This window comes from Anomaloglossus baeobatrachus, assembly GCF_048569485.1.
Source record: "Anomaloglossus baeobatrachus isolate aAnoBae1 chromosome 9 unlocalized genomic scaffold, aAnoBae1.hap1 SUPER_9_unloc_1, whole genome shotgun sequence".
Lineage (NCBI taxonomy): Eukaryota > Metazoa > Chordata > Amphibia > Anura > Aromobatidae > Anomaloglossus > Anomaloglossus baeobatrachus.
In genome coordinates, this window is record NW_027441819.1 from 541,553 (window position 1) to 564,616 (window position 23,064).

Genomic DNA, 23,064 nt, shown 5'->3' on the forward strand with positions numbered 1-23,064 from the left:
GTCAGCTACAGAGCGCGGAGCGAATAATGGCGGCCCCCGGAGATCTGCGCCCTGATTGGCTGTACGAAGCAGAGGCGTCACGTGGTGACAGCATGGAGGATCTGTCGGACGATGTGCGAGGTCTGCTGGAAAAACACCCGGCCCTGGAGCTGATCCCCGGGAACAAGGTGCGAGGCCGCAGGGAGGGCGGGAGAAATGGCCAGGACCCCCACACCCCCCAGGGCCGGCGATTTACCCCCCGTCCCCTCCCTCTGGAGCCGGCGATTTACACCCTCCCCCCTCGGAGCTGCCTCTCCCTCATGCCCCCGTTGCCCTTGCTCTGATTTTTGGGGTGACATTTTGCGCCCTCTCTGTTAGGTGCGGTTCACGGTGACGGGCCATGAGCTGCCGTGCCGTCTCCCCGAGCTGCGGAGCTTTACGGAGGGGAAGAAGTATCAGCGGCTGACGAGGCGCCCCGGTATATACGACTACAGCAGATTTCATCCCCATATCGTGCCCAGCACCAAGCAGGAGTGAGTGGGGGGGGCCGGGGGATGAGCAAGGGGGGGTGGAGGCTGGGGGGGAGAGGAGGGGGGGATGAGCAGTGGGGGATCAGTAGGGGAGGCCGGGGGGAAGGGTATGAGTGGGGGAGGCCGGGGGGGATGAGCAAGGGGGATTGAGGCTGGGGGGATGAGCAAGTGGGGGGGGGGTGAGTGGGGGAGGCTGGGGGGGAAGAGTGGGGGGGCCGGGGGGATGAGCAAGGGGGGGTGGAGGCTGGGGGGGATGAGCAAGGGGGGGGTGAGGAGGGGGGGGATGAGTGGGGGATTGAGGCTGGGGGGATGAGCAAGGGGGGGGGATGAGTGGGGGAGGCCGGGGGGGGGTGTGAGTGGGGGGAGGCCGGGGGGGATTAGTGGGGGAGGCCGGGGGGCTGACGCTTCCTAATGACTCCTACTCACTGTGCCATTTTTCCGCAGACATCAGCTGTTCTGTAAATTAACCCTTCGTCACATCAACAAGGCCCCGGAACACGTAGAACGGCACGTACAGGGGAAGCGCTTCACCCGAGCCCTGCAGCGGTGTAAGTAGCATGGCCTGCGCCGGCCCGGGCTTCTCGCCTCCCAGACCCCATCCCCTCCCAGGCTGGAGGCTTCTCACTGTTCCGGCCCCGTCCCCCCAGGCTGGAGGCTTCTCGTCTCCCAGACCCCATCCCCTCCCAGGCTGGAGGCTTCTCGCCTCCCAGACCCCATCCCCTCCCAGGCTGGAGGCTTCTCGCCTCCCAGACCCCATCCCCTCCCAGGCTGGAGGCTTCTCGCCTCCCAGACCCCATCCCCTCCCAGGCTGGAGGCTTCTCGCCTCCCAGACCCCATCCCCTCCCAGGCTGGAGGCTTCTCGCCTCCCAGACCCCCCCCCCACCCCCCAGGCTGGAGGCTTCTCGCCTCCCAGACCCCATCCCCTCCCAGGCTGGAGGCTTATCGCCTCTCTGGTTACGTCCCCCCAGGCTGGAGGCTTCTCGCCTCCCAGGCCCCGTCTCCCTTAGGCTGGAGGCTTCTCGCCTCCCAGACCCCGTTTCCCCCCAGGCTGGAGGCTTCTCGCCTCTCTGGTTCCGTCCCCCCAGGCTGGAGGCTTCTCGCCGTTCTGGCTCCGTCCCCCCAGGCTGGAGGCTTCTCGCCGTTCTGGCTCCGTCCCCCCAGGCTGGAGGCTCCGTCCCCCCAGGCTGGAGGCTTCTCGCCGTTCTAGCTCCGTCCCCCCAGGCCGGAGGTTTCTCACTGTTCCGGCCCCCGAGGCGAGGGTGTTGGGTTATTTTGCCGCCTCCGAGTCCCGGGAGATTTGCAGGAAATCCCACAGTGATTGACAGCTGTACATATTTGCACCCCGGGTGTTGCGGGGCGGCCATAGTTTGGTTTGCTCGTACAGTGCTGTGTGTGTGACCCTTCTCTTCTCCATTAAGATGAGGATTGTCAGAAGCGCGGGGTGGAGTTTGTTCCTGCTTGTTTACAAAGAAAAAAGAAGCAGCGCCCCCTGGAGGATGAACGAGCACAGGGTGAAGGAGACGTGTGGGCGCCGAAGGACGGCCAGTCCGAGCACAGCGACTCCGGGGACAGCATGAGTGACCTGTACCCAGGTACGCAGGGGCCGCACCACCCATGTACACACAGTTTAGGGAGGGGGATGTCGTTTTGGGCCGTGGCTGATGCGCTGCTGCTGGGGAAATGCCGGCCGTGGCCATGTTTGTCTTCTTCACCTTGTCCCAGACAGGCAGCACTATACATCCGCCTCTGTGTGCGTGAAGATGTCGGCAAACATGCAGTGTGTAATATACGGCCATATGGGATCTACATCTATATGAAGGGATGTCGCCACAGCTTGGTGAGAGCTCCCCAGCCGCGACAAGGCGACCGCTCTCTGGTGGCACCCAACCATGGCTATCAGATATTGGTGGTCTTCTATTGGAGGGGGTGACGGCCTCCATATTTGTCTCCTGCCATCAGCCTCAGGTGGTTTTAATCACATTTGCAGCTGATAAATATTCGGTCCTGTCACAGAGCTGTCGCCTTGTTGTGGCTGGTGGGCTCTCAGAGGTGGGCAGTCTGCGTGCGATGTCCCTTCATTGTAGAAGTATTTGTATCTCCTAATTCTAGAGGTACTCTAGTGCCATCACCTCACCAACAAGATGGAGGGGCTGGAATTAGTCACGTGGTCATGACTCCTGATATTGGGCGCGGCAGGACGGGAGCCATGGTGGGTAATAACTGTACAGATGGGGTGGCTTCATCCCTAAAACCCATCATATCTGTGGCCGATGACCATGTAGAGACCATGGATGACCATGTAGAGACCATGGATGACCATGTAGAGACCATGGATGACCATGTAGAGACCATGGATGACCATGTAGGGACCATGGATGACCATGTAGGGACCATGGATGACCATGTAGGGACCATGGATGACCATGTAGGGACCATGGATGACCATGTAGGGACCATGGATGACCATGTAGGGACCATGGATGACCATGTAGGGACCATGGATGACCACGCTATGGGTGTAGATAAAGGGAGGGAGAAAGAAGAGTAAACTGCTGATGGGGTTTGTTATAAAACTCCAGATATGAAGGACACACAAGAAAATGTCCATAAAGCAAATCTATGAGTAGCGAATCAGGGGGACTTCAACTACCCTGAAGCCTGCAGGGGGGGAAAATGGATCCCACAGGAGCCTCGTCCTTACAGATCGGAGACTGTCGCCTCCATGGGGTCACTCAGCACCTCAAGACTGGCACCTACTGGTGGAGCAGTCCGAACCCCTGGCAAGAGGAAACCAGAATCGGCATCAAGGCCCCACCTTCTCATGGACCCTCTGAGCCCTGTTCTGGGTCAACACCGGGTTCCGTTATTCCTCTGGAGGATGACGGCCCAGAAGGCAGTGCGTTGCCTGCAGGGGACATCCTTCAGGGGACAGCGAGCGGCTCTGTAGGCCATCTCCCCGGGGAATAACGACACCTTCCCACGAGCCTGACTGGCTGGGGACAACACTTTCCTATCATCCTGACAAGCTGTGGGCAACACCTGTCCCTCAACTTTGCAGGCTGTGGGAAATATGTCCTTACCATTCTGACAGGTGATGGCCACTGCTGTCCCATCCCCCCTCACAGACTGGGAGTCCAACTTTCCCCTCTGGACTGGTAATGGGAACCACTTTCCCATCACTCTGACACCTCGTGAGTACACCCTTCCCATCATCCAGACAGGTGGATGCAACTTTTCCATCATGCTGACCAGCTGTAGGAAGTCCTTCCCCATGTCCTTGACAAGTGGTGGGAACTGCTTTCCCACCACCCTGACAACCAGTGGGTACAACTTCCCCATCATTTGCATCGGCAGTGACTTTTCCACCATCCGGACCAGCCGTGGGTACCACTGACTGCCGGTCCCTGGGCCACACCTCCGGTGGACCCTGCTGGACCATGACCCAGTACAGCCGTCCTTGGTCTCAGACCACCCGCTCGTGGACTGAGTCAGGGAGGCTGTGCTACTTTAGAGCTCTCAGGCTGTGGTTAGCTTCCAACGCTGCCTGAAACCCCTGACAAGACGTGGCCAGAATCAACGAGACTGCAGTGTCTTCTGTCGGTTCCCCGAGACCTGAGTCCTGGCCTCGGTGTGACTCGGCCGCCACTTGTCGGAAGGGGGGGCAGCGGTTGGATCTCCGTGAGGCTCCTTGTGCTCCTGCACTCCCACTGCATGTGACAGTGGCCTTGGCCGCTGTTACCATGGGTCATGCCTGCATCACCTCCGTTCCTGACCAAGTCGCCGGGTCAGGCAGGCTCACCTGGCCTCCAGACACCCTGGCTGTGGAGGAACCCTGCTAAGCGCTAGCTAGGTACTCTTACTCCTGGTACAGCCCCAATCTCGACTGCCTGCCCCCCCCCCCTCCTGCAGCGGTGGCAGAACTCTGCCGTGAGGTCTCATCCAGGGGCCCCGCACTGGTTATCCCACTGCAGTATCCTGCCGTGAGACTTCACCTAGGGGCTCCACAATTCCGACCTTACGCACCACTATACAGTGACATCATCAGTCATTATAATGTAATATAACACCTGTCTGCTGTATTCTTTCGTATGCAGTTATAGCAGCTTGCACCTGTTCACAGTTGCTTTATTTTGAGGTGCTGGTCTCTCCCGCCGCAGTTCTGCCACCTCCTCCTCCGGGCTCGCTTCCCCCGCAGCTCTGCCTCCTCCGGGCTCTCTCCCCCACAGTTCTGCCACCTCCTCCTCTGGGCTCTCTTCCCTCGCAGCTCTGCCACCTCCTCCTCCGGGCTCTCTTCCCCCGCAGCTCTGCCTCCTCCTCTGGGCTCTCTTTCCCCTGCAGCTCTGCCTCCTCCTCCTCCTCTGGGCTCTCTCCCCCGCAGCTCTGCCACCTCCTCCTCTGGGCTCGCTTCCCCCGCAGCTCTGCCACCTCCTCCTCCGGGCTCTCTTTCCCCCGCAGCTCTGCCACCTCCTCTGGGTTCTCTTCCCCCGCAGCTCTGCCACCTCCTCCTCCTCTGGGTTCTCTTCCCCCGCAGCTCTGCCACCTCCTCCTCCTCTGGGTTCTCTTCCCCTGCAGCTCTGCCACCTCCTCCTCCTCCTCTGGGTTCTCTTCCCCCGCAGCTCTGCCACCTCCTCCTCTGGGTTCTTTTCCCCCGCAGCTCTGCCACCTCCTCTGGGTTCTCTTCCCCCGCAGCTCTGCCTACTCCTCCGGGCTCTCTTTCCCCCGCAGCTCTGCCTCCTCCTCCTCCTCTGGGCTCTCTCCCCCGCAGCTCTGCCACCTCCTCCTCCGGGCTCTCTTCCCCCGCAGCTCTGCCTCCTCCTCTGGGCTCTCTCCCCCCACAGCTCTGCCTCCTCCTCTGGGCTCTCTCCCCCCGCAGCTCTGCCTCCTCCTCCTCCGGGCTCTCTCCCCCCGCAGCTCTGCCTCCTCCTCCTCCTCTGGGCTCTCTCCCCCACAGCTCTGCCACCTCCTCCTCTGGGCTCGCTTCCCCCGCAGCTCTGCCACCTCCTCCTCCGGGCTCTCTTTCCCCCGCAGCTCTGCCACCTCCTCTGGGTTCTCTTCCCCCGCAGCTCTGCCACCTCCTCCTCCTCTGGCTTCTCTTCCCCCGCAGCTCTGCCACCTCCTCCGGGTTCTCTTCCCCCGCAGCTCTGCCACCTCCTCCTCCTCTGGATTCTTTTCCCCCGCAGCTCTGCCACCTCCTCTGGATTCTCTTCCCCCGCAGCTCTGCCTACTCCTCCGGGCTCTCTTTCCCCCGCAGCTCTGCCTCCTCCTCCTCCTCCTCTGGGCTCTCTCCCCCGCAGCTCTGCCTCCTCCTCCTCCGGGCTCTCTCCCCCGCAGCTCTGCCTCCTCCTCCTCCGGGCTCTCTCCCCCGCAGCTCTGCCTCCTCCTCCTCCGGGCTCTCTCCCCCGCAGCTCTGCCTCCTCCTCCTCCGGGCTCTCTCCCCCGCACCTCTGCCTCCTCCTCCTCCGGGCTCTCTCCCCCCGCAGCTCTGCTTCCTCCTCCTCCGGGCTCTCTCCCCCCGCAGCTCTGCCTCCTCCTCCTCCAGGCTCTCTCCCCCCGCAGCTCTGCCTCCTCCTCCTCCTCTGGGCTCTCTCCCCCGCAGCTCTGCCTCCTCCTCCGGGCTCTCTCCCCCCGCAGCTCTGCCTCCTCCTCCTCCTCTGGGCTCTCTCCCCCGCAGCTCTGCCTCCTCCTCCTCCTCTGGGCTCTCTCCCCCGCAGCTCTGCCTCCTCCTCCTCCGGGCTCTCTCCCCCGCACCTCTGCCTCCTCCTCCTCCGGGCTCTCTCCCCCGCAGCTCTGCCTCCTCCTCCTCCGGGCTCTCTCCCCCGCAGCTCTGCCTCCTCCTCCTCCGGGCTCTCTTCCCCACAGTCTGTAACACTTTGTGGTCCCTACAGCTCACATGTTTTCAAAGAAAATCCCAGCAGAGGAGAATGGCAGCGTGCAGTCCGCCAGTGAAGAGATGGAAGTAGAGGAAACCTTGTGCAGCAATAATAGGAAAAGGCCCCAGGTGAGTGTGGAGTGTGCATGAGAGTAATGGATGGGGCTGTCTCCGGGTACAGGACGGGTTATACTGGACATGAGTGACGATTTCAGGATCGGCGCCTCCTCTGGCTGTGTGTGGTACTGCAGCTCTGTCCACGCACAATACAGCACACAGCTTAGATGGGGGTGACACTACCTGCTCTTTGATGGTGAATGCGTTTGTCACTTTCCTGAAAAGTGTTGTGGATTCCCCGAAGAGGCGCAGCTTAAATCTGAGCTATTCACGGTTAGGCCTCGCTGTTAGCGCTGTGCCCTGGCCCCGCAGCTCACGGTTAGGCTTCGCTGTTAGCGCTGTGCCCTGGCCCCACAGCTCACGGTTAGGCTTCGCTGTTAGCGCTGTGCCCTGGCCCCGCAGCTCACGGTTAGGCTTCGCTGTTAGCGCTGTGCCCTGGCCCCGCAGCTCACGGTTAGGCTTCGCTGTTAGCGCTGTGCCTAGTTAGGCTTCGCTGTTAGCGCTGCGCCCTGGCCCCGCAGCTCACGGTTAGGCGTCGCTGTTAGCACTGTGCCCTGGCCCCGCCGCTCATGGTTAGGCTTCGCTGTTAGCGCTGTGCCCTGGCCCCGCAGTTCACGGTTAGGCCTCACTGTTAGTGCTGTGCCCTGGCCCCGCCGCTCATGGTTAGGCCTCACTGTTAGTGCTGTGCCCTGGCCCCGCAGTTCACGGTTAGGCCTCACTGTTAGTGCTATGCCCTGGCCCCGCAGTTCACGGTTAGGCCTCGCTGTTAGCGCTGTGCCCTGGCCCCGCAGTTCACGGTTAGGCCTCGCTGTTAGCGCTGTGCCCTGGCCCCACAGTTCACGGTTAGGCCTCACTGTTAGTGCTATGCCCTGGCCCCGCAGCTCATGGTTAGGCCTCGCTATTAGCGGTATGCTCTGGCCCCACAGTTCACGGTTAGGCCTCGCTCAGTCCTCATATGACTTTTTCATTGTAACAGATGATCTCTATTTGCAGAAACCAAATGGATCTTCCCGCAAGAAATTCAAGTCTCATCACAAAAAGGCAAAGACGAGTAGAAAGCTCTAGGTCCCGGCAACTTGCTACTTATTTTGTGTGTCAGATAATGAAATAAAGCTTTTGATTGTTGATGGCAGGTTCTTAATTCCACTCATTGTGTCTATGGCCGCACACAGCGTCACTGGGAACTTTGTGAGGAGGTCTGTACAACTATACATACAAGGATATATAATATCTCTCCCTTCCCCCAACCGTCTGGCCTCGTTGACTCCTTTGGTGTGTAACGTCTGGCCTCGTTGACTCCCTTTGGTGTTGTCACGATTCCTCTTTGCAGAGCATTTTGCAGACTAGAACATGGTCTGCTGCATTTTCCTGAATTACATTACTGACAGTTACACAATTCCTCTGTGCAGAGCATCTTGCCTTTGGAGATGCTCTGCTGTGCCTTCCTGAATTACTGAGCTAGATGCTTGTTTGACAGCGCAGGAGTCCATGTTGGTACTGATTACTCAGGTGTTCCTCCTTACTGGTAATTGCTCAGGCTTCTTACTGAGCATGTTCTCCCAGAACTTTGCCAGTTGTATTCTCTGGTTCTGCTGTTGTGCTGTTGTCTTTGCTTGTGTTCGGATCCCTGTCTTCTGACCCCAGATTGTTATTTGACTCCTCTCTGCTCGCTCCCTGTTCCAGTCGTGACCTCCTGCCTATTGACCTCGGACCGTTACCTGACCACGTCTGTTTCTCTTTTCTCCCTGAACCTATTACGTGCCTTCCTGGAATTCTGACCCTCGTCCTGTGACCTGACTACGCCTCTGTTTACTCCTTGTGCTCATACATGTCCTCCTGTTACCAGACCCCGGCTTTCCTGACTACCCTTCCGTCTATACTCTCTGTAAGTAGTGACTGCATTACATGACGACTGGTCAGACTTTTTTTTTTTTCTCTACCCATGGATTCAGTGTGCACACTCTGATCAGGTGGCGATCCTGACTCAGTTGGTCCAGGATCTAGCCATGGAGCAGCAGAGATTAGCGGCTTCTCAGACTCCGTTGCAGGGGCAGTTTTATAGTATGTTGGGAACCTCCCAGAACCCCTCACTGCAGACTGACGTACAACTGAGCTCCCCAGAACCCGTGGTAGGGCTCCCTGATAGGTTTTCGGGGCAGAAAGACCAGTTCAGAGTCTTCAGGGACAGTTGCAAATTATTTTTTACGCTACGACCGATCGGCCAGGAATGAGTCCCAGTGGGTGGGAACTATTATGTCCCTTTTAAGGGGGGGTCCTCAGTCATGGGTTTTTTCTTTGTCTTCGTTAGCCCCAGAACGGTCTTCTGTTGACGCCTTTTTTTGATGCTCTGGGGTTGATATATGAGGAACCTGACAGAGTCCAGGCGGCAGAGGCAAGGATCATGAATCTGACACAGGGAGGCCGCACTGCTGAGCATTATAGTTCGGAGTTCAAACAATGGTCATCTGAGGTCCTGTGGTACGATGCAGCCCTCAGGTGTCAGTATCACAGGGTCAGATAATTTATAGGATGCTCTGGCTGTCCACTCTCCACCTGGTTCATTGGCGGAGGCCATGACTCAGGCTATCCAAATGGACCGCAGGATTCAGGAGAGACGAGAGGAGCGACAGGAGGTTCCCTTCAGTCCTCCCAGCCTTGGTCATCTACCTGAGGCAGAACCTATGGATGTCGGCGTAGCCAGTCCTAAAGACAAGGAGAGGAGACAACATTGTGAGCTCGGACTTTGCTTCAACTGTGGTCACGCTGGACATTTTGGGAAGGATTGCGTAGTGTGCCCTCCAGCAGACAAGCCGTCAGGAAACGCTTAAGTCTGGGTGATTATCAAGGAGGTCATCCAGACTTCCGGGTACCTCTTAACTACTCAAGTAGCGAATGTGGAACTGTTGTTTGAGATTCGATCTTTATCCACATTCGTTTTCATTGACTGTGGGTCTACAATGAACTTTATTGATTCTGAACCGGTGATGAAATAGGTTTAGGGACAGTTAGGCGGGCTTTACACGCTGCGACATCGCTAGCATCGGCTAGCGATGTCCAGCGTGATAGCACCCGCCACCGTCGCACATGGGATTTATGGTGTTTGCTGCCGTAGCGAACATTATCGCTAGGGCAGCGTCACACGCACATACCTGCTCTGCGACGTCGCTGTGACCGCCGAACAATCCCTCCTTCAAGGGGGAGGTGCGTTCGGCGTCACAGCGACGTCACCAAAACGGCCGGCCAATAGCAGCGGAGGGGTGGAGATGAGCGGGACATAACATCCTGCCCACCTCCTTCCTTCCGCATTGCTGGTGGACGCAGGTAAGGAGATGTTTGTCGCTCCTGCGGGTTTACACCCACAGCGATGTATGCTGCCGCAGGAACGACAAACAACATCGTACCTGCAGCAGGAGCGACATTATGAAAATGAACGACGTGACACAAATCAGCGATTTTTGTCACTCGTTCATCGTCGCACCTAGGCTTTACACATTGCGATGTCGCTACTGGCGCCGGATGTGCGTCACTAATGACGTGACCCCAACGATATATCAGTAGCGATGTCGCAACGCGTAAAGCCCCCCTAAGGGGCACTTTGCACACTGCGACATCGCAGGTGCGATGTCGGTGGGGTCAAATTGAAAATGACGCACTTCCGGCATCGCAGGCGACATCGCAGTGTGTAAAGGCTGGATGATACGATTAACGAGCGCAAAAGCGTCGTAATCGTATCATCGGTACAGCGTCGGCGTAATCCATAATTACGCTGACGCAATGGTCCGATGTTGTTCCTCGCTCCTGCGGCAGCACACATCGCTGTGTGTGAAGTCGCAGGAGCGAGGAACGTCTCCTACCGGCCTCACTGCGGCTTCCGTAGGATATGCGGAAGGAAGGAGGTGGGCAGGATGTTTACATCCTGCTCATCTCCGCCCCTCCGCTCTCATTGGCCGCCTGCCGTGTGACGTCGCAGGTACGCCGCACGACCCGCCCCCTTAACAAGGAGGCGGGTCGCCGGCCACAGGGACGTCGCACGGCAGGTGAGTGTGTGTGTGAAGCTGGCGTAGCGATAACTTTCGCTACGCCAGCTATCACCACATATCGCTGCTGCGACGGGGGCGGGCACTATCGCACTCGGCATCGCAGCATCGGCCTGCAATGTCGCAGTGTGCAAAGTGCCCCTAAGTTTAAAGGTACCCATTCAGATTGTCACCATTGACAAAACGCTGTTACTCCAGAATCTGGTCCAGTTTGTAACGGTGGAATTCACGCTCAAGGTGTGATCGCTCCATACCGAGGCCATCTCCTGTTATGTGATGGATATTTACCGGCGGGGTTAGTGTTGGGAATCCCATGGCTGCACATGCATAATCCTGCCATTGATTGGTGTCAGAGGGATATTGTCAGGTGAGGTTCTGATTGTCATAAGAGATGTCTCAGTTCTGTTCAGGTTTTCTCTGCTCGTCCGAAGAGTCTTCCGGAGAACGTGAAGAATTTCAGAGATGTTTCTTCGGAAAAAGAGGCAGAGATCTTACCACCCGATCGCTTTTATGATTGTGCCATCAATCTTGTCCCCAATTCCTAATTGCCTAAAGCTCGCCTGTATAACTTATCTAGCCCTGAGCGGCAGCCATGAAGGTATATATAAGGGAGCGTTTATGGAAAGGGCACATCCGTCCTTCCTCCTCTCCTGTAGCTGCTGGATTTTTCTTTGTCAAAAAAAAAGATGGTGGACTGCGTCCCTGCCTCGATTTCCAGGAATGAAATAACGTTATAGATAAAACTACCTATCAATCCATCCTGTATGAGAGGTGGAGAGAGATTTATTTCAAGCTCATGTACACAGCGCTTTCCCATAGCTTCCCTGCTCGGATTACGGCGCGTCCTAAGTGTGGGGTGCCCTTTACGAATCTTTGGCACCAGGTATGGGAATACACAGAAGTGAGTAAGGAACTCCTTACCCTGGCGTAGCTCATCCACGTGGAGAACGTTTCCTCTTCACTTTAGACATTTACACAAATTTGTAATTATGAATAATATATTTTATCTTCTCAGACCTCCACTTATAGCATTAGTGACCGAGCGATGTCACCATTCTACTAATATCCGCTGGCGGAGACGAACAGCATGGCCTCCCACTCACAGTTGTATGTCCCAATAAACCGGAATTCAGGGCTCTGTTTTTCATGCCTTGGCCCATAGCTGAGCAGTTGGGCATGCGGTGTGTCCCTAGCCCTCGCATACCCCCTTCTAATGCTCCGGTTGCTATAGCCCCTTTCCATGAAACGCTGCTTAAGGTCAACTGCCTGTGCCTCAAACATCTCATTGGTGGAGCAGATTCGCCTCATTCTTAGACACTGACCGGTGGGGACCGTGTGGATGCACGACGGATCATGGGCAGAGGACGCATGCAACAGTAAATCACCGATGTGCTCTTACGATAGACATCTGTCTGAATGAAGTTGTTGGTATCATCTTTGATGTTGATATCCAAAACGTCTATGTTGGTTCTACTCATTTTGTAGGTTAACTTAATGTTAAATGCATTGGAAAGTGGAATTCAGCTTTAGTACCCAGCGTTGCCCGGGATAGTTACTGTCTTTGTCTCTCTCTCTTTGTCACTGTCTCTTTCCCTGTCTGTCTCTTTCCCTGTCTGTCATCTTCCGTCTTTCTCTTTCCCTGTCTGTCTCTGTCTGTCTTTTCCTGTCTGCCTGTCTCTTTCCCTGTCTCTTTCCGTGTCTGTCTTTCCCGGTTTGCCTGTCTCTTTCCCTGTTGGTCCGTCTCTTTGTCGGTCCCTGTCTGTCTCTTTCCCTGGCTGCGTTGTGACGCGCCAACATTCCTCTAAAGTTCTGGCTGCACTGTGGCTTCCAGCTCCATTGACTTTAATGGAGGCAGGTTTTTTGGCAAATAACTAAAGTGTTGGGTTAAATTTTCCCCTCTAATCATAGTCTATGCAAAATTATGTGATTGTAAATGCGACTGTGCACATTAGATTTTTCTTGTCATTTGGACATAGTTGAGCTGGCTTTTTTGTTTTTTCTTCATTGAATTGATTGGTGGCTGACCCCCACCTTGCCGTGCACCTCCAATTAGGTTTTTTTTTCCACCTGTCTTGATTTTGGCAATTGGTAGCTGTTCACATTCAGTCATCATGCCCTGTCCACAGGCAGCATTTGCTTGGACTTGTCCCGCCCACAGCCATGACTTAGTCAGGGGTACGGGATTGAAAAGCACCAGGTAAGTGCTGCTAAGAGCAGTTCTACTTTTTCATGTGTGAGGCCATATGGCACATTTTATATAAAAATATTTTAGAGTAGGACTGCCCCACAGAGATTTGCCGTGCCGTGGCGGGGTAGCTCAAGAAATTGCAATTTTTTTGCCTAAAATCTGAAATTTTAAAATAGTACAGTTTGGAATTTTAGGGCAGTGCACCTCTTATAATACAGGCCATTTTGAGATGAGCTGGCTTTCTTGTTTTTTTTCTTCATAGTCTATGACGCTCCCTGGGTCACATGGGGCATCTGTGCAAAATTTTGTGGTTGTAAATGCGACGATGCAGATTCCTTTAGTGGACACACACACACACACACACACACACACACACACACACACTCACTCAGCTTTATATATTAGATCTTCCTTGTCATTAGGACTTATTAAAATTACGGTTTTAAGATCTTAATAAAATTCATTGCATGTTATACTCCCTGTCCTTTGTTTTTTTACAGTTCTCTATGTGCAGCGTATTTCCATCTCTCCCCACTCCTCCTGGGTAGAGGACATTGGGCTCTGTACGGTTCTCTACATGCAGCGTATTTCCATCTCTCCCCACTCCTCCTGGGTGGAGGACATTGGGCTCTGTACGGTTCTCTACATGCAGCGTATTTCCATCTCTCCCCACTCCTCCTGGGTAGAGGACATTGGGCTCTGTACGGTTCTCTATGTGTGGTGTATTTCCATCTCTCCCCACTCCTCCTGTGTGGAGGACAGTGGGCTCTGTATGGTCCTCTATATGCAGCGTATTTCCATCTCTCCGCACTCCTCCTGGGTGGAGGACAGTGGGCTCTGTATGGTCCTCTACGTGCGGTGTATTACCATCTCTCCGCACTCCTCCTGGGTGGAGGATATTGGGGTCTGTATGGTTCTCTACATGCAGCGTATTTCCATCTCTCCCCACTCCTCCTGCGTGGAGGATATTAGGCTCTGTACGGTTCTCTATATGCAGCGTATTTCCATCTCTCCCCACTCCTCCTGGGTAGAGGACATTGGGCTCTGTACGGTTCTCTACGTGCGGTGTATTTCCGTCTCTCCGCACTCCTCCTGGGTGGAGGATATTGGGGTCTGTATGGTACTCAACATGCAGCGTATTTCCATCTCTCCCCACTCCTCCTGGGTGGAGGATATTGGGCTCTGTACGGTGCTCTACATGTGGTGCATTTCCGTCTCTCCGCACTCCTCCTGGGTGGAGGATATTTGGCTCTGTACGGTGCTCTACGTGCGGTGTATTTCCGTCTCTCCGCACTCCTCCTGGGTAGAGGACATTGGGCTCTGTACGGTCCTCTATGTACTCCTGTGACCGCCTCCGCTCGGCATGTCATTACACGGCTCCCCTGACCGCCTACACTCAGCATTTCGTAACACGGCTCCTGTGATTACCTGCGTTGCGACTCATTGCTTCACTGTTCGTTATTCTATTATGGTTTTGCCCATTGATTCTTAGCCTGTGAATAGTATTTCTCCCTGTTTGGGTGACTTTCTAATGTATTAGTTTCCTCTATCCACCCCTCTATGATGGGGATGCGCCGCCCCTCTATGACGGGGAAGCGCCGCCCCTCTATGACGGGGAAGCGCCGCCCCTCTATGACGGGGAAGCGCCGCCCCTCTATGATGGGGGTCGCACCGCTCTGTTGCATCCGATGTAGGGATTATTCCAGCACCTTGAGGAGCACAAACACTTTTGCTCTATTTTTATTGGCCAAGCAGAATTTGTTTCATGCATCAGAAGAGCGATTGGCACAGGACATAGCGGGGGACACATCCTGAGAACGTTCCCCCTCCCCCCCAGCGTCAGACGTGTGAAGAGGCCTGACTACAGCTCACCTGGAGGAGATGGCGGCTGAGATCAGCAAGGTCGCGTGCACCATCTCGTTTTCGTCTAACATGCTTTAGTTCTCATGGGACAGGTGGACTTTTGTCAGCTGCTGATCCTCCGGGCTGAGGTGCTACTTCTTGGACGCGGCTTTGGCTACAGAACTAGTTACTGGCGGCAGCTCAAATCTTGTGGAGAACAGAAGATTTCAGTTGGGCATAAAACGGCACAGACAAACTTCGCGCATGCAATGTGGTGGCACTCACTTTTATGGTTTCTCCTTTGGATGACAAGAAGAAATATTTTCCATCTTTACCGTTCATGGCCACAAAGGCGGCTCTGATCTTACTGAAGTAGAACTGGAACCACTGAAAGAAGAAAACCAATATGTAAAGAGGCCCCGACAAGATGGCGTCTGGGGAAGGATCACTCACCTCTCCCTCCTCTTCTTGCAAGATAAGAACGTCGTGGCCAACCTCAACAAAGGCCAAATAGAAGTGTCTTCTGTTCAGCTGGTACATGCAGTGTGTCCTTGCCAACCAGTCTCGCACCTAGAAGACAGACACTAATCATACCGCACCACACACTACCCCACCGCACCACACCACAATGGCCACAATGTATGGGGAGACACCACTCACAGACACTCGCTGGACAGATACTTCAGAATAACTATGGCCTCTAAGAAGTAAAGAATGGTGGTCTATTTCTGGGCTCCAGGATGCGCTTCTCCATGATCTGGACCATGTAGTGCCTCGCCACGGACAGAATATTCTGCCACTCTTCTGGTGTGGAGATAGTGCATGGCAGTCTGGGGGGATAAATGGAAAGGTATCAACCTCCGTACATGAAGCCAGCGGGCCGAGGCCTAGACGATGCACACACCGTTTAGTCTGAGCCTTGGTCAGCGTCCATGAGATTTTGCTCTGGAGTTTGTCGATGCGTGTCAGATAGGCTTTGGATGCACGGTCTCTCCTGCCGTCGCCGCGTTCACCGCATCCTAGATATCTTGTGTAATGTTTGATGGCATTGAAGTAGGTTTTTATGCTTCGTGAAATGCTGCTTTCCACCAGCTCCATCATAAACTGCTTGGCCTTAAGGATCCTGTGAAATAATTCTCCGGAGATGTTGTCAGGATCGATGAAATACTGGAAACTGCAAATGTTGTCAACCTGAAATGAAGGACACGTGTACGAGGTAAAAGGCTCAATATGATCAGAAGGGTATTCCCAACATCGGGGGCCTCCAATCTGGAGAGCTCTGTGCCTGCTCTCTCCGGGGTCCCATATAGACACAACTGCACCCACCCTACTGACAACCCAACAGCTACAGCCGGAATATTGGCTTCCCTCCATTCTGGTGACATTTCGGAAGGGCTGTTGAGGTCCATCAGGCAGCAAGGGATCTAGTGAGGGGCTGAGGCCCATCAGACAGGAAGGGATCTAGTGAGGGGCTGAGGCCCATCAGACAGGAAGGGATCTAGTGAGGGGCTGAGGCCCATCAGACAGGAAGGGATTTAGTGAGGGGCTGAGGCCCGTCAGGCAGGAAGGGATCTAGTGAGCGGTTAAGGTCCATCAGGCAGCAAGGGATCTAGTGGGCTGAAGGCCCATCAGGCAGGCAGGGATCTAGTGAGGGGTTAAGGTCCATCAGGCAGCAAGGGATCTAGTGGGCTGAAGGCCCATCAGGCATGAAGAGATCTAGTGAGGAGCTGACGCTCATCAGGCAGGAGGGGATCTAGTGAGGGGTTGAGGTCCATCAGGCAGCAAGGGATCTAGTGGGCTGAAGGCCCATCAGGCAGGAAGGGATCTAGTGAGGAGCTGACGCTCATCAGGCAGGAAGGGATCTAGTGAGGGGTTAAGGTCCATCAGGCAGCAAGGGATCTAGTGGGCTGAAGGCCCATCAGACAGGAAGGGATCTAGTGAGGAGTTGACTCTCATCAGGCAGGAAGGGATCTAGTGAGGGGTTGAGGTCCATCAGGCAGGAAGGGATTAGTGAGGGGCTAAACACATTGTAGAAAGGGAACCCCGAGCACTTACCATCTGCCGAACTCCAGACAACTTGTGGGATTTCTTCAGATAAGCCTTAAAGCCCAAGAGGATGGGACTATGTGGCTCGTACCGTCCCCGGTGCACCTGCCACTGCCTTCTGGTGCTGACAATAAATGGAGGCACTGATTAGATAAGCCCACGGCAGACAATGCCGCTCACATGTGCAGAAACCACCACTGCGTCATAGCATGGCTGCTCTCCAGAAGCCGCTCCACTCGCACAGACACCAGGGGGCACTCTCCATTATCTTGGGACTAATCGCAGGGAACGCTCATTTCTTGTGGATCTCTGGCCTGTGGATGAGTAGCCCCTGAGCCACGCTGGTATCTGACCACATTCTTACTATGTCCTTTGGCCTTAACAGAATTATTTGGATCGTTGACTTCCTTCATGGCCGACAGCCGCCTTTATATCCTCGCAGCCGTGGTTTCTTCAGATGATATCAGACATGATAGAAATCTAATAAAATTGTTCTAAAAACACTAAGGCGAGCTTTGCCTGTTGCGACATCGCAAGCCGATGCTGCGATGTCGCACGCAATAGTCCCCGCCCCCGTCGCAGGTACGATATCTTGTGATAGCTGGCGTAGCGATAATTATCGCTACGCCAGCTTCACATGCACTCACTTGTCCTGCGACCGTCGCTCTGGCCGGTGACCCGCTTCCTTCCTAAGGGGGCGGGTCGTGCGGCGTCATAGCGACGTCACACGGCAGGCGGCCAATGGCGGCGGAGGGGCGGAGATGAGCAGGATGTAAACATCCCGCCCACCTCCTTCCTTCCGTAGAGCCGCTGGCGGCAGGTAAGGTGATGTTCCGCGCTCCTGCGGCTTCATACACAGCGATGTGTGCTGCCGCAGGAACGAGGAGCTACATCGTAGATGTCGCAGCACCGGCATTATGGAAATGTCGGACCCTACACCGATGATACGATAATGACGCTTTTGCGCTCGTTCATCGTATCATCTAGGATTTACACACTACGACATCGCAAGTGACGCCGGATGTGCGTCACTTTCGATTTGACCCCACCGACATCGCACGTGCGATGTCGTAGTGTGCAAAGCCACCCTAAGGCTATGTGCCCACGGGGGCTCGCACCTGCAGATTTTGTTGCGGAAAACCTGTGGATTTATCTGGATTTTCTAGATAAATCCGCAGGTTTTAGCAAGTACAGACACTCCCCATGTTATCCTATGGGACATGGGGAGTGCTGTGTCCATGCTGTGGTATGTGCGGCTGCGGAATATGCTGTGGATGTCCCGCAAACCGCACGTAACCGCATGTCAATTATTTCTGCGGATTTACCTGCGGAAATCCCGGCTCTCCACTATGGAGATAGAGGCCGGGACTTCCGCAGGTAAGTCGCATGAATGTCCGCAGGTTTACCGCAGATATTTCGCTGGAATCCCGCAGCAATGGATAGCTGCGGATTCCGGGGAGCTGCTTCGGGAAACCTGTGGACGTACATGCGGATATATCCGCAGGTGCGAGCTCCCGTGGGTGCACACAGCCTAATAGCGCAGCCCAGACATATAGCAGGAATTAGGGATGAGCGGATTAGCCGGGTTCGGCTGGACTTTAGTTAAAAGTTTATCAACCCAGACTTGACCCCAGTCCCCATATAAGTCTATGGGTACCCAAACTTTGGTGCTGTAAAATGGTTGTACTAAGGGCTAGGGGGCTGCAGAAGGAGGCAAAATGGGGGTAAGAGCAACACAATCAACTTGCAAACAAATGTGCATCAAACAAGGGAAAACCACACGACACGTTGTGGTGTCCCCCCTAATCTTGAATATCAGCGCAGGTAAAGCAGACAGGTGGGGGCTGGTATTATGGTGGGAAGGTCCATGGTTATTTGGCCCATCCCAGCCTAAAAATAGCAACCCGCAGCTGCCCCAGAGGTGGCACATCCATTAGATACTCCAATTCTAGCTCGGCACCTCGGCTAATCCAGATTGCCCTGGTGCTGTGGCAATAGGAAATATTTGTGCAGTTGATTTCAGCTGGCATCAAGCCCTGGGGTTAGTAATAGAGAGGTGTCTAACAGACACCCCCCCTTACTAACCCGGCAACAAAAAAACCCCCAAAAAACGCACCACACAGGGAATAATAGTATATTAACTAATTTGATTTATTAATTAAAAATGAATCCTGGAAGTTTTGACATAATCCAATGGGGATTGATTCCTATGGAGCCACAGTCTAAGAGCGAGGCTCCAGAGGTCACTGCCGGTCAGAGGTAGGTGTGAGAAATTCCAGGTCTGCTGCTGTGGTTAGTAATGGGGGTGTCTGATGGAGGCCTCTCCATTACTATCCCCTGGGCTTGGTACCAGCTGTCACTACACAGCTAACATCAATCCCACAAGTATTACCCCGATTGCCACCGCGCCGGTGTAATCGTGAAGAGCCAGGTAAAGTGCCAGAATTGGAAACTCTAATGAATGCACCACTTCTGGGGTTGCTTAGGGCTGATATTTTTAGGCTGGGGAGGGCCCAATAACCATGTATCTCTTCAGCCTGATAATACCAGCCCACAGCTGTCAGCTTTACCTTGGCTGGTTATCAAAAAGAGGGGGGACCCATGCCCTTTATTTTGTTCACAACAGCGCAAGGGCATTTTCTCCACGCCGAAAAGCTTGTTGATGCAGCCTTTCAACAAAGCTTGATTAGTATACGAACAGCACCCAAACTCTGACATGGACTTTTATGAGAAGTCTGTGTTCAGTTCGAGCCCCGAACACCAAGTGTATGGTACAAACCCCGAACTAGCAGGAATCTGACTGATGGATGTCCATGATGTCTAAAGAAACAGAGTGGGGAAAACACAAACGCACATCATAGGCTTTTATACAGAAGATCTAGCAGTAGTTACATAATGTACAGATAGGTCTGCCCCCCTCCCGCACCACCAAGGTGCCAGGTCCCCCCCCCCCCTCCCCACAACCAAGATGCCAGGTTTGCCCCTACACCGCCAATGTGCCAGGTCCGCCCCACCAAGATTTCAGGTCCGCCCCCTACCCCCCCCTTCCCCACACACACAACCAAGATGCCAGGTTTGCCCCTGCACCACCAATGCGCCAGGTCCGCCCCACCAAGGGGCCGGGACCGCCCGCCCCACATACAAACAACCAAGGCACCAGGTCCGCCCCCTCGCACCGCCAATGCGCCAGGCCTGCCCTTCCGCACCACCATGGTGCCAGGTTCGCCCCTCCATCCCAGCACCACCAAGGCACCAGGTCCGCCCCACCAATGTTTCAGGTCCGCCCCCTACCCACCACACACACAACCAAGATGCCAGGTTTGCCCCTGCACCACCAATGCGCCAGGTCCGCCCCAGCAAGGGGCCGGGACCGCCCGCCCCACATACACACAACCAAGGAACCAGGTCCGCCCCCTCGCACCGCCAATGCGCCAGGCCTGCCCCTCCGCACCACCATGGTGCCAGGTTCGCCCCTCCACCCCAGCACCACCAAGTCCGCCCCACCAAGGTTTCAGATCCGCCCCCTACCCCCCACACACACAACCAAGATGCCATGTTTGCCCCTGCACCACCAATGCGCCAGGTCCGCCCCAGCAAGGGGTCGGGACCGCCCGCCCCACATACACACAACCAAGGAACCAGGTCCGCCCCCTCGCACCGCCAATGCGCCAGGCCTGCCCCTCCGCACCACCATGGTGCCAGGTTCGCCCCTCCACCCCAGCACCACCAAGTCCGCCCCACCAAGGTTTCAGATCCGCCCCCTACCCCCCCACACACACAACCAAGATGCCATGTTTGCCCCTGCACCACCAATGCGCCAGGTCCGCCCCAGCAAGGGGTCGGGACCGCCCGCCCCACATACACACAACCAAGGAACCAGGTCCGCCCCCTCGCACCGCCAATGCGCCAGGCCTGCCCCTCCGCACCACCATGGTGCCAGGTTCGCCCCTTGGCCCCAGCACCACCAAGGCGCCAGGTCCGCCCCTCCAAACCACTGAGGCGCCAGGTCTCTCCCCCGTACTATCAAGGAGCCAGGTCTACCCCCCCCACACAACCAAGATGCCAGGTCTGCCCCTGCACCACCAATGCGCCAGGTCCGCCCCCCACACACAACCAAGATGCCAGGTTTGCCCCCTGCACCACCAATGCGCCAGGACTGGCTCACCAAGGTGCCGGGACCACCACCCCCCATACACACAACCAAGGCACCAGGTCCACTCCCTCGCACCGCCAATGCGACAGGCCAGCCCCTCCGCACCACCATGGCGCCAGGTTCGCCCCTCCGCCCCAGCACCACCAAGGCGCCAGGTACGCCCCTCCGCCCCAGCACCACCAAGGCGCCAGGTACGCCCCTCCGCCCCAGCACCACCAAGGCGCCAGGTACGCCCCTCGTACGTCATCTGTTCAAGTACATTAGTTGTACAACTGGCAGATCTGCCATAGAAAGAAAAAATATATATATAAAAAAAAAAACAATGAGGAGGAAATACTGGCCCCAATTGTGAAATATATGTTGATGTTGATAAGAATCCCCGACAGCGGGCATTAGATCATCTACGGGCGCTCTGGGCACATAGCAGCTAATCAATATCAGATAATTGGGGGTCCAACACCCCCGTGGATCTGCTACTGCCCGCTGTGCAGTATAGAGATGACCAATACAACAGTCCCGTCATCTCAAGCTTGGGTGGGTGGCAGCACCGGGCGGGGGTGTAGGTGGCAGTTTGTATAAATACAGTAAATATTTTTGGGTTGTGGAACGAATTGTCTGCGTTTCAATTATTTCCTATGGGAAAATTCGCTTTGATATAAGAGTAATTTGGTTTAAGAGCACATTCCCGAAACCAATTATGCGCGTAATCCACTGTATATACAGATAAATACAGAAGACCCTGAGGAACTCACCAGACTGTCTCTGCCGCCTCTTCTGCCTCTGCCATCTCTGCAGCCTCAGACGACAAATCAGGACTGAAGGGAAAAAGATCACGTTCACCTCTATGGTGCCAACAAAAAATGCCCATAGTGTATAATTTATCACCATCAGCCATAAAATGAAGAGCAGAATACTGAGGGAGAGGTCAGAGGAAAACCAAAAACCCCAGCTCCATGTGTTGGGGCATTCGCTGGACGCAGACGCTTCACAGATCTGTCCCCCTGAAGTCTTATTGGGGGGTATGACAGTTACAGCTTCATCTTTAGGAGGAAAGTGTCCTGTATAACGTGTGCGGTACCCCAATAACCCAGACGCCAATGTGCATCACACAGATCGTGCCGACCCATCTGAGCGCCGCATTGGAGTTCAAAAGGCAACGAAAGGACAATATCACTCTCACTGGAATCTGTCACCCCGCATCTGCAGAATCGCCCCAATTTCTCCACAGCTCTGCAATCAACTGCGCAGCTCTATGAGTACAGGACCTCTGCCAAAAAAGAAAACCTGTGCTGCTGGCTGCCCGCCCCCGCACAGTAAACACCACATGCCCGCGGTATACTCCGCCCATGAAGTGCCCGCCAGTGTGCAATAAACGCCCCACACAGTAAGGAGGGGATAGGGGGGTCGCAGTCCAGGGACGGCTCACAGCCACATTCACATTCAGCTCTGAGGAGGGGAGGGCCGGCGCTGAGGAGTGGCGGGCCGGCGCTGAGGAGAGGGCTGGCGCTGAGGAGGGGTGGGCCGGCGCTGAGGAGGAGAGGGCCGGCGCTGAGGAGGGGTGGGCCGGCGCTGAGGAGGAGAGGGCCGGCGCTGAGGAGGGGTGGGCCGGCGCTGAGGAGGAGCGGGCCGGCGCTGAGGAGGGGAGGGTTGTCGCTGAGGTGGGGAGGGCCGGCGCTGAGGAGAGGAGGGCCGGCCCTTAGGAGGGGCAGGTTGGCGCTGAGGTGGGCCGGGCTGGCGCTGAGGAGGGGAGGGCCGGCGCTGAGGGGCGGGCCGGCGCTGAGGAGGGGAGGGCCGGCGCTGAGGAAGGGAGGGCCGGCGCTGAGGAGGGGAGGGCCGGCGCTGAGGAGGGGAGGGCCGGCGCTGAGGAGGGGCGGGTTGGCGCTGAGGAGGGGAGGGCCGGCGCTGAGGTGGGGAGGGCCGGCGCTGAGGAGAGGAGGGCCGGCGCTGAGGAGGGGCAGGTTGGCGCTGAGGTGGGCCGGGCTGGCGCTGAGGAGGGGAGGGCCGGCACTGAGGGGCGGGCCGGCGCTGAGGAGGGGCGGGCCGGCGCTGAGAGGGTCGGACTGGCGCTGAGGAGGGGCGGGCCGGCGCTGAGGAGGGGCGGGTTGGCGCTGAGGAGGGGAGGGTTGGCGCTGAGGAGGGGAGGGCCGGCACTGAGGAGGGGCAGGTTGGCGCTGAGGTGGGCCGGGCTGGCGCTGAGGAGGGGAGGGCCGGCACTGAGGGGCGGGCCGGCGCTGAGGAGGGGCGGGCCGGCGCTGAGAGGGGTGGACTGGCGCTGAGGAGGGGCGGGCCGGCGCTGAGGAGGG

The 23,064-nt window shown here is 56.1% G+C and overlaps 1 protein-coding gene across 1 annotated transcript; it reads left to right on the top strand.

The window, feature by feature from the left end:
- The first annotated feature begins 60 nt into the window (after positions 1-60).
- Positions 61-7,627, top strand: SURF2 (surfeit 2). Its single transcript, XM_075331863.1, has 6 exons — positions 61-167; positions 358-512; positions 954-1,057; positions 1,928-2,101; positions 6,395-6,507; positions 7,489-7,627. Exons 1-6 carry the CDS (start codon positions 93-95, stop codon positions 7,558-7,560), a joined length of 693 nt encoding a protein of 230 aa, XP_075187978.1. The 5' UTR covers positions 61-92; the 3' UTR covers positions 7,561-7,627.
- The last annotated feature ends 15,437 nt before the right edge of the window (positions 7,628-23,064 follow it).